At 39.1% G+C, this 12,005-nt stretch overlaps 1 protein-coding gene across 1 annotated transcript in view; it reads right to left on the minus strand.

Annotated features, from left to right (window-relative positions):
- The window catches only part of ERCC6 (ERCC excision repair 6, chromatin remodeling factor), an 85,114-nt gene that overhangs the window by 43,966 nt on the left and 29,143 nt on the right, over positions 1-12,005 (minus strand). Inside the window, exons 6-7 of the mRNA XM_034775387.1 lie at positions 8,573-8,731; positions 12-147 (exon numbers count right to left, since the gene is read on the minus strand). Coding sequence (XP_034631278.1) covers positions 12-147; positions 8,573-8,731 — 295 coding nt within the window. The remainder of the gene's footprint in view (positions 1-11; positions 148-8,572; positions 8,732-12,005) is intronic.

Below are 12,005 nucleotides of genomic sequence, written 5' to 3' on the forward strand. Positions count from 1 at the left end.
TCAAATGCTACCTTTTTGTTGGTGTAAGAGCCAGTTTCATGTAGAACTGCAACTCTAAAGGGAGGCCACCAACTGTGGAATTCTTTCACCCACTGATGCATCACTGTGGTTGGACACACAATCACCGTTGGGCCCAAACCTTTAAACCTAAAATAAAACATTCAGGAAGAAAACAAATGTGAAATAAATACGCTATATTAAGTGACTCATTAAAGTAACCAACAGACACTCAATAGTTCAAGTAGAATACGCAAGCTAAGGAAATTGATTGGCATTTTTTTTTTAAAGCATGATGAAAGGGGTAAAGGGTACAGCTACAACAGTTGAACAGTTAATGGATGCATTTATCCATATAAATACAGAAATAGAAAAGCTCCAAACAGAACGGTAAAAGAGTACTGTGGTAATGCAAATCAGATTTAGGATGCACAATGTCTCTTTAAAAGAACCGAAATTATCAACTGCCAACATTTTTTACTTGCATGCTGGCTAAAAACAAATGGGGGCTTATATTCTCTCAAGCATCTTATTATACACAGTGTGGATGAGGTAAGGACTTTTATTGCACCAACTTCCGTTAGTGAAAGAAACAACCTTTCAAGCTCCAGGGAACTCTTCTTCAGGTCTGGAAGGTAAACAGTGACACAGCTAAATACAAGATAAGGAGGTAACACATGTTGCAAGAGACCATTCAAGATGAAGTGGACAATTAACAGCACTGCAGTCATAGGGCAAAGGAGGGTTAGAGGGTTACAGATTGGTGCAATGAGACATAAAAAGTATCTCTATTATATGATTTTTAGTGTCTGGCACAGTTATGAATTTAAGCTCCCAGGCTCGTCTTTTGAAAGGGTTATGCAGGTTTCCTTTCAGAAAAAGGACTGAGAGGTCAGATATGAAAGTGATCATTTCGTGAAAAAAGAGTTTGCCCACATCATTATACACTAACATTTTGCATTATGTTGGTAATAAAGAATATACAACTTTAAAACCAAAAATACTTGGAGTTCTGACTACTTTTGGGCTCTGTCTTGTATCCTTTTTATTAAAGGCACACAATTAGATCACATTTCATATTCAAGCTCTTTATAAGAAACTACCTCAACACCCTATGAGGTAGTATCAGACCCCCATTTTAGAAATGGGGATACTGAGGCAGACAGGCAAAATGATCTGCCAAAATCTACAGATGAAGTCAGTGTCAGAGCTAGGATTAGAACTTCCCTGGCTTCTCTCATATATATATATATATATATATATATATATATATATATATACACACACACACACACACACACACTGTTAGGAACAAACTCCAGGAAGATATAGTTGAATTCATAGCTATCCTGCTCTTCAGAAGGAAAATACTTTATCTCTCTCTCTCTCTCTCTCTTTTTTTTTTTTTTTTTTTTTTAAACAAGAGACACACAGGGTTAGTCCAGGTAGAAACACTGACAGACTATCATAGAGAAGATACAACAGCAGGAAAAATCTCAACCCAAAATGATACTGTTTTACTGTTAAAATATTCTCTACCTTGAAACATCAACATACATACACATATACATACGTACATACATAAGTCATCTTTATCATAATCACACACATCTGTATTTTCAAGTCATGCAAAACTGTTGTGGAAAATCATGTGCATTTCAAGAGGTATTATCTGTGAGAGACTGAAGAGAAATCACTAAACACCTCTAGATTACTGATAAATAGCCAGGAAGGAAATAAACTAGAATAGCCACAAAAAAAGGATAACAGTGTTTCAGAGACTGGGGACATTTTATGAAGGATTCTGGTTATTTAACGCATAGGTTTCCAGAATGACAAGAGATCCTGCTCGTTCTAGCTTCATTTCTCCACTTCTTTCTTCCCCCAGCCTCAGCTCCCTCTATGTGGAAAAATGTCTGTGCACTAATAGCCCTTGCTCCCCTCCTTGCTCTCCATCACCAGCTTCCATTACTGTGATGTTTCTTTCTCCTCCTTCCCCACCTCAGTCTATGAAAAAAAAAAAAGCAGAATGTATGAGATTCACCTGCTACAATACACCTATTTGTTTTAATTCCTGTGCCCCTTCTCCCTACCCTCATTCTTTGCTATCTTCAGGCTCTCTCTATATCTAATTAGTCTGTTTTAGGTACTTTCATGGCCCTAGCTTGTGGTGTCTGAGTACATCACAATCTCCTAATTATGCTCACTACACCACAGTGAGTTAGGGAAAGGCTATTATTCCCCACAGTGAGGAATAAAGATGGGGAATGGAGGCACAGAGAGACTAAGTGACTTGCCTAAGGTCAGACAGGAAGTCTGTAGCAGAGTTGGGACTTGAACCCAGGCTGACCACATCTTAATCTACTGCCCTAACCACTGGACGATCCTTCTTCAGACTTTAAACTCCTCAGGCAGGAACCATGGCTTTTTTCCCCTTAAATCTGAAAAGCTCCATGCAAAGTAAATAAAGTGACAGGCTATTCAAATGTTTACTCAAAAAACAGCAGAAAGAACACAGGCTCCTCATTATAAACAACCAGACTCAACTAGTTTAGAATAATCCCTAATTAATGTAATTCTCTGACATTTATATCGCTCTGTAACCCCATAATCCCTTTTGGACACTGATAATCCTTTGTCCCCTTTACACTCATACTTCAGCAGTTTCTTTAAAACCGCATGGGTTTAGCTAACCAGTGCAAATGGGCCCAAAGAGCATGTTTGACAATTGAAGTAGACAGCTCGACTTGAGCAGCTGAAATGGTATTTAAAATGCATTCAGAAAACAAGGTATAGCACTTGGGTAGCATTGGCATAACTCCTCTCTACCAGTGCTGCAAACTCAAAACTCCAAACCAAAAATCTCCCAAGCTGTGTAAAGTTTGTCAGTTTTGGTTTGCAGGGGTTTTGTAATCTGTTCCACTTCACAGATGTTTGCGACCCACCCACCCTTCCCTGGAAGTTCATTTCAAAGTAACACACAGGCAAGAAAGCTTCTGATCAAAAACATGTAAAACAATGAGTTGAAACTGAATCCCTCCCTAGAACTCGCATGAAAAAAGGGGGTTCATCTAAAAAAAAAAAATCAGTTTTGGTTTGTTCACTGGGTTCACAAACCTGGGCAAAGTTTGGAGGCCTGATATAACCCAAACCCAAGCAAGTTTCACCCAATTTCAAGTTTTCAAAGAGTTCAAACACAGTTTAAAAACAAAAAGAGCTAAAACTATGGAAACAAACTGAATCGGAACTCACAAACAGCTTCCAATGAAGAGAGAGGGAGAGAAGTGCAACCTGGCTTGTTCTTTGGCTCTCAAAAGACGACTGTTTTAATGTCAAGAGATACTATGTTCTTCTGGGCACTTTCATTCACAATTGATTTACTTCTTGGGTTAATATACCACACATTCTTTTATTGAAGCCTTTTCCCCACAATACGATATTAATGAGAGATCTGAGCTATAATCCAATATACCATACTCTTTCATTATGGATCACAGGATATGAATATTGATGGTTAATTGATTTGAGTCTGCTGCTTATTATCAGCACTGGCTGCAGCACTCAAAGGATTCCTACTGAAGGCAGGCAGGTTTTCATTTCTAGCCCCAAATTTCAGGGCTGGCTTTTTGTTTCCCTAGGCTCAATGTGGCATTCTGCTTTGTAAACTTCAAACAGAAATTAAACTGCTCATCAATGATCTAATGAAATCTTACTTTTTCTGATTTGTTCAACCGTAGCATAAAAAGCAAGACTTGTAATACAAGCCAAAGTAGTTATCAGATGCCTACTTAATATAAAACTACTGAAGATCTTCAGTGCTGTTAGGACACTACCGACAGTATTGAGAAGGAACTTTGCCTTTAAACATTCATATTCAGTGGATTATCACTCTCTGAAAATTACCACAGCAGCTAGTTTCTCATGCTTGGTTTCAATCGAGATGGACTGTTTTGGCGGTTTGGAGAAAATCCATTCTAGCTATCTGAAGAGGTCGGAGGGGAAAAAAGGAAAACTACTGACCTGTAAATCTTGTACTCAGAGGGTTGTAATTATAAGAGATTCTTAACTCTTGAATCCACCTCCCAGTGAATTACTAGACTTGCAAAGTTACTCACTTTCTTCACTGGCAGGCAGTGGGTGCCCCAGCTGAAAGGGTACAGCAGGCCCTTCCCTGCCTCTAAGGTTGTCTAGACTTTGAGCTGGAGGTGTGATTCCCATGTCAAGGGAATACAACAGTGTAACCATGGCACTATAAACTGCTAGCCTTCTTGAGTAAATACCTCTCTAAGATGATAGAGACACACTCAGATGGCTAGCCCTTCCAGCCACCAGAGATACACTCTATTTTTAACACACTGGCTCAATCAAAGCTAGTGAGAGTACGTCTTCTTGAGCTGGGAATTACACCTCCTCCTCAAAGTGCAGAGACAGCTTCAGAGAGAAAGTGAAATGCATCAAAATGATATTCAAGACTCATGTGATTAATATAACTGTGCCTTAGCAGGCCTGCCGAGGAAAAGCAACAAAGAATGCAGTCAGCCAAACAGCTGACCATTTAGACATGGTTCTCTTGGAGACAGTTTGACTTAATGCATCTGACAGAAGTGAGAGAAAAATCTGGAGGATGTTCTAAGGACCTCAGTACACTCCAGATGAAGGACAAGGGTCCTTTTAACAAAGAGTTTGTGAAGTCTTGCCAGAATCTGCACAGAAAACAGAGCGAAATGTATCTACCTGCAGCAAATGAAACAGCAGCCAAATAAACTCTGATGGGTGGGATCTGTAACCAAGACTGAGAAGGGCAAAGAAGGCTGGTAAAGTTTTTTGGGAGATAAATAAAATGATCCACCCCTAGGTCTTTTCACTCCAGTTCACAAACCTTTTCCAGTTGAAATTATATGCCCTTCCAATAGATGCCTTCTGGGCAGCTAGAATCACTTGGACACCTGCTCAGAAACAGCAACCTCTTCAATGTCTACCCTATCAGGAGCCATGCTTATAAGATCCCAGGGTATCATGGAGAGAAGGAACATGTTTGTCTGCTCATGCATGCTGAGGTCCTCATTCTGATGCAATCAGCAACTGCCAAGTAAGAACTAATTCTGTGTCAGTCAGTAACTAATAGGCCAGAGGAAGTAGGGAGGCAGAGGGAGGGTATGGCTTATGTGATGGTCCAAGTACACAGACAAGGGAAGACATTTATGGCCACTATGGTATGAGTCTCCGAGTCTGGTTTCTTATGTAGTAAATTAGTAACTTTGTATTCAGAGATGTGACAGAGATACTTCCCCAGCCTTTTATCCAGGACCACTCTTGATGGTGTATTATGGTAGGCTCAGTCTGTCTGCAATAGTTTTGCCCATCCTTATCAAATAAGTGACACGCAGGAGTGTCTTTTAGGGACAGTTTCCAATTCCACCCTGCAGGGCTTTCCAACACAGGAAGTGAGACACCATCCTCCCCTATCATATTCTCATCAGTGTTCTGACTGTCAGTCTGAATCAGATGCACCTCTTGATATACTAAGGGGTGAAATCCTGGTCCCATTGATGTCAATGGCAAAACTCCCACTGATTTCAATGGGGCCAAGATTTCACTGTAGATCTTCAAAACCCCAAACACCATATAACGCTGCACTCATCTCCAGGCCATTTATGTGAAGTGTGGATTCCTGAAGAGACTTATGCCAGCATTTTCAACCCTTGGCGTCTATAGTTAGGTTCTTGAATCTTTACTTCGTGGAAGCTGGGGTTGCTCTGCACCTCTGAAAATGAGGCAACTTCTATTTAGGGCACAACCTACGACACCCAATTTGGAAAATTTTGCTTCTAGTACCCTCATTACAATGTCCCTCTCTGTGGGCTTCCCCTCCCATGATTGGAATCAGATATCTGAAAGTCCTTTCTGCATTGTAAATTCTCTATAGACTTCCCCCAAGCAGAGCAATCTCAGAGGGAGCTTGTCACATGGATATCGTGAATCTGTCTTGCCTGTAGCCATGAGGCCTCCAGGGTTTATAGAGGTGACTCATGTAGGGGCCTCATTTACCAGGAACATTGGTCCAGCCATTATTGTCTTTATTGAAACCTGATCTCTCTGTCAAATCTGTCATGCCAAGTATATACTTCATACTTACAGGATAGGGGACTCAATCCTGGGCCACATCAACTCTGAAAAAGATTTGTGGGTCATGGTGGAGAATCAGCTGAACATGAGCTTCCAGTGCAATGCTGTGGCCAGAAGGGCTAATAAAATCCTTGGATGAATAAACAGGGGAATCCTGAGGAGGCACAGAGAGGGTATTTTACCTCTGTATTTGGCACTGGTGTAACCACTGCTGGGATACGGTCTCCAGTTCTAGTGTCCACAATTCAAGAAGGATGTTGATAAATTGGAGAGGGTTCAGAGAAAAGCCACAAGAATGATTTAAATATTAGAAAACACACCTGATAGTGACAGACTCAAGGAGTTCTAACTATGTAGCTTAATAAAGAGAAAGTTAAGGGTGACTTGATCATAGTCTATAAGTACCTACCATGGGGAACAAAATTTGATAATGGGCTCTTCAATTGAGTTTCCTGACTCCTAGTAGCATGCTTTGCCAATAAACCCATGCAGATGTTTCAGCAATTATGCTCCTATGGTACTTGCAGCTCTACCACTGCCGCCAACTACAAAGGTCAATGAGAAAATTGTGGTCAGATCATCTCTACAGCATCTGAAATGTGATAAAACCATGAGCACTCCAAGTATTAGCTGAAGATATCAGTATTTACTGCTCAGCAAAGGCAAACTGTTTTCAAAAAGAAATTGGGGCATGAACTAGACAGCACTGAAGACAATTGGGTAAACATATTTTTGTGGATACGATATTAGGAAATTGCCACATGTACGAAACAGAAGCTCTCCTATCTCAACAGAATTTAACGTGTCCATTGACATTGTCCGGAAGGGCACAGGAAAATAAATAACTACAGGGCTTCACCAATTGTATAACCTGATGGCAAAGTTCCTCTGGGGCAGGTCTCTCTCAATCTCTCCTGTTGAAGCTGTTCCACTCTGTATAAATTACTTGAATAGTAACTAGTGGGTGGGGGCAAGGAGGAAGGGAGGGGAGAGAGAGAAAAAATGACTATAGCCTGGTGATTAGAATGCTCACCTAGTAGAACAGCCTCAATGGAAGAGACTGAGAAGACACCTGCCCTAGATTACTCTACAGTCCAGAAATTAGGGCACTCTGCTGTGAGTAGGAGACCCAAGCTCAAATCCCTGCTCCACATTGGGCAGATGGGGAATTTGAACCATAATCTCCCATATCCCAAGTGAATGCTCTAAAGACTGGGCTAAAAAGTTATAAAGGAAGGGACGGACACCACCACCTCCTCCTGTTTTGTGAATCTAGACTTTTAAAAAGGCCCCAAAACAAAGTGGTTCAAGTCAAATGACATGCTTAAAATTTAACTTAAAATTGACTTTTGATTTGCTGACATTTACCACAATTTTTGGCTTTGGTTCTGGTTGTAGTGAATTATTTTTGATTTTTTGGAAATCCCAGTGAACCAAAAAAAATCAGTTATTTGCCCAGCTCTAGGTGGGGGAGAGTAGCAATGTTTTCTATACTTGTGTCCTCTTCCCAGCTAGTAAAGCTACTGGCGGGTAAGATCGTTCTAGAAAGATGCTATATTTTGTAAGTCATTTTAACAGTATTTATGTCCATGTTAAGTATTCTTTAAACAAAGAAAAGATTTAATTCAGTTTGAAAATCACTTTTCATTACTTATTTTCTTCTCTTAGTAAATCCTATTTAGTAATTTGAGATCCTAAGATAGAAGGTGCTATAGAACTACAAAGTATTAGTAGTATTATGCATGCACTTGGTATTCCAGGATTTAAAGAATCTTCTTCTGGTAAGCTGTCTCATCCACAGATAAGAGTAAATTCCTTCTTTAGGTACTACTCAGTGATACATGGAAGGAGTAATAAGGGGTGTGATATGGAAGTCTGGTCAACCTAAAGAATGGCTTTCAGAAGAAAACACAGATGTAGATTTATCTGTTCTGGTCTTAAAAAAGATTCTGCAAGGATGCTCTGTTACCCATCAGAAGCTCTTTCATCCTGAATATGTTTGTTACTTCCTGTAAAGCATTCACCTGGTGTCTTGCCAGAACAAATATTTTAATGTAAAATTTAATAAATGGAACTAAAGGTATTACATCTAATTTAAAATTCCATATTGTGTAAACTATTGATATTAACGTAATTGAGTTTGTAAACAATCCATTTGTGTAAGCTAACCTTAGACATTGTATTGACCCAAAATATCTAGTGTGGCTCATCTGCAAAATGAAGCATCAATGCCTGGAATTCATTAAAAGTGTTACATGTTTAATTTTTCCTGCCCTACAGCTCCATTGTCTCGTAAAAAATTTCCTTTGATGTCCCCCACTAAAAGAATTAAAGGAATAATGTAATTGAAATGTCATTAATAATTCACAGGACCCTCCTCCACCAGCAATACATCTGATGAAATATTAATTGAGCTCCACAGACTGACAGTCTGCAGAGGAGCACTTGCCTGTAATTTGAACCACGAGTCCTGATCTTGCTGTAGCTCAGACCTGCCAAGAAGGCAATTATCTGGATGGTCTTGCCCAATCCCATCTCATCTCCCAGAATTCCTCCTGCCTGCTGGCAGTGCAATTCCCAGAGCCACCTAACACCTGTCTGCTGGTACCTACAACAAGGAAAAAAACATGGCAAATGTTTGATAATACAGATCATAACAGAAAGTACTCATGAAATAATCATTTGGCAAGGTTCTAATACTAGTTACAGTAACATGCTGCATGTGTGTTTTACATGAGTGCTGTATTTACAAGGTCATGCATTTTTGATGCACTTAGACATTATATGTGACAAATTCATTCTTTATGCAATGCTAAAGCATTTCTAATTAAACTGATAGACATGGTAATTACAGGGTATTTTATTTCATGTATTTTTAAAAATACTGTCAGAAATAACTTGGGAAGCTGCTCTAACATTCAAATATTTATTATCCCTTCAGAAAGGGGGAACTCTAACAGGTAGGCATCTAGTAAGGTATACCATTTGAACTTAATTGGAAGATTAGGCTTGTAATTGATGATGCATGGGATTTATGCTCCACTACAAGAGATGAGCAGTTAGGTCTGTTAAAGCTTGTTTACTTTATATACAACCAGAAATTCATTTAACAGAATTCATCCTCTTTAAATAAGAAAAAAGCTGACAGACGTCAAAAAAAGGAAGGCAAAGAAACAAGATCTGTCTCAGAGAGTAGGACGTAGCAGTGTGTTACTAGAAGAGGATACCAGTGCAATTACAATTCAAAGTGAAAGACTGGAAACAGAACGAATAGTCATGTAGAATACGTCCCAATTTAAACACAGATTAACGAAAGAATATAAAATGAAAAATCAAGAAGGTCGGAGTTGGGAGGCCAGATTGAGATTGATTTTAGGATATGCTTTTTTATAACAATATGTAATAGTGCAAGCAGGAATTATACTGAATTAAAACAAACACAGTTTAAACTGAAAGGCCATGAGGGTGAAAGAAATGAAGCAAGATAGACTTAAAAACATAAGTCATTTAAAGGGAAACACCAAGGCGGTTGAAGCATTTGTGTACTAGTTATTCAAGGGAGGACCAACATTACTGATTCCCGCCCCCACCCCCGTAACATGAGTGTTGAGTGGAGCAGAGGTTGAGTATAGAAATGTAGCTACTGATAGCATGGGGACAGTTCATACAGTGCACTCTCTTACACTTCCTTTTGTAATTCTGTTTTCCTTCCTTGAATGAAGGATATTTTGGAACACTCTGGCCTACTGACACTCAGGTCTACAAACTCCTTATAAATGACTACTCTGGTTTTACTGATCATTACACAAATTTGGGATGAGATTCTTAACTTAGGTATTTAGATGGAAGGCTAAATGAGATAAGAATGAAAAAAAGGATTTGAGAAGATGGGAGAAGATCAAAAAATCATCTAACACCACAAATGTTATCACTTGAGGGGGTCACATCATAGCATGATGATGACCCAAATGCATTACAAAAGGATCCCCCCTAAACATAAGATTTGTAGTGTGAACGGACCCAACATTTTTCAGGAAGGAAAAAGCTAAAAATGAAGAAAGAAAGGTTTGCAGAATTACAGTATTACTAATTATAACTGGAGTTAGGAACCCCTCCAAGAGCAATAGCAGAGGTGTTATGGTCTAACACCTTAATGAGATACGACAGCCATTTAAGAGTATTGAAATGTAAACACTACCAAGGAATGTCGATTCAAATAGTTAAATACCTTTGCCCCTTTCACTGATTTTAGATCAGAATTAGTTCTTAACAGCAGTTTTCAATTAAGACCAATTAGCATAACAGTTGTTTCCCAAGCATACTTGGAATGTTACTTATCATTAAGGAGGTAAACTATTAATCTGCATGACACCCCCAACATGCACAGCCATTCCACAGGCAGGAACGAAAAACACTTCACAATGATTTCAAAGCCTGTATTTAGATAGGTACTTTATCTTCTTACCTAGGTTTTCATTCTACACCCACAACTGGGGTATTGGATCGCCTTCATGACATCTGATGTGTGATATTATCTCAGAATCCTACTGCAATGGCATACTGCTAGCCAGTCACGGTGTGATTACAGTAGAACTCACACCATGTTAAACCTGAACAATGTTTTAAGATTCCCACTACAAAGATGAAAATATGGTTTCAAAGCCCACAGGGCCTGCCTATATGGTTTTGTAAATGGTTTTATAACATAATCAAGCCGTATCTATACTGGAGATTCACAGCATTAGCACTTGTCTAGCAAGTACAGTTTTTAAACATTTCTTGCTAACATGATCCTACTGTAGTAGGTGTCCACGCTAAAAACATTGTCACAAGCTTCTTCTTTTTTTTTTTTTTTTGGTATTTGCCATTATACAGGGAAAAAACTGTACACAAAATACTGTCTCTTTTTACTCTGCTATGTTATCTTAGGAATTATTGTAAAACAATAAGTAAAACATTTTCAGGAATATGAGGGTTTTTTAGTTAAATATGACCCTGTAAAAGAGAGGTCAAAATGCTTTCCTTCACAACTTATTTTCTACCTTTGCTTATCAGATTCACGAGCATTGTGGTGATTTTTTATATTGACTCTGTCTGCATTCAATGATTGTGACCATACAAATGTTAGTTAAAAATATTAACTATTCCCAAATGCTCATATTTTTTTACACTAGTTTTCCTCCCCGAGTAGGAAGAGCACTTTTAATGACTACAGGACACAGTGGAGAGTTTATACAGGAACAGAGAAAACAGAACTGAAGTGACAGCACAGGGAAGAGATGAGACAAGTTAATACTCTTCTAGTGAGATACAATCATCCTAACCTAATTCTAATTCCTCATATCCTGACAGCTTTCAATGCACTAGTTTTCTAAGTTCTGGTCTTCATTATGAAAACATGTTGGGAACCCAGTTAAAATACTTTTTGGTCTTCCCAGCATAACTATGATTGAATTGTGTTTTAACCATATTATGCAAAGCCCTGTAATTTCACAGCTACAGCATGGATTCAGTTATACATTTTACTTTCATCTTCAGGGTGGGACAGAGGTATGTTTTATTTGCATTTGGAAAGAACTGTGCTGTGATTGGGTATCACAACACAATACTTCTCACAGTGTAGACAGGACTTCTCTCAGGTAGAAGCATAGACAGCAGAGTAAATGTACATTTATGGCTTGTGACAGGGCACACTCACCTCTCGTAAGCGCTCCCTGTCAGTTGGTGTGAACCTACTCACTCTCTCACACACGGTGCTCCCTGTTCACTGTTGCCCTCATTTACTTGGTTGCTGCTGCTATTCCCCAGGCTGCTTGCCACTTGGTCCCCTCACTTTCACCTGTTACCTTAGGTTACACTCCTTAGGTTCTATTTGTCTTGTT

The sequence above is a fragment of the Trachemys scripta genome, chromosome 7 (assembly GCF_013100865.1).
Source record: "Trachemys scripta elegans isolate TJP31775 chromosome 7, CAS_Tse_1.0, whole genome shotgun sequence".
NCBI lineage: Eukaryota > Metazoa > Chordata > Testudines > Emydidae > Trachemys > Trachemys scripta.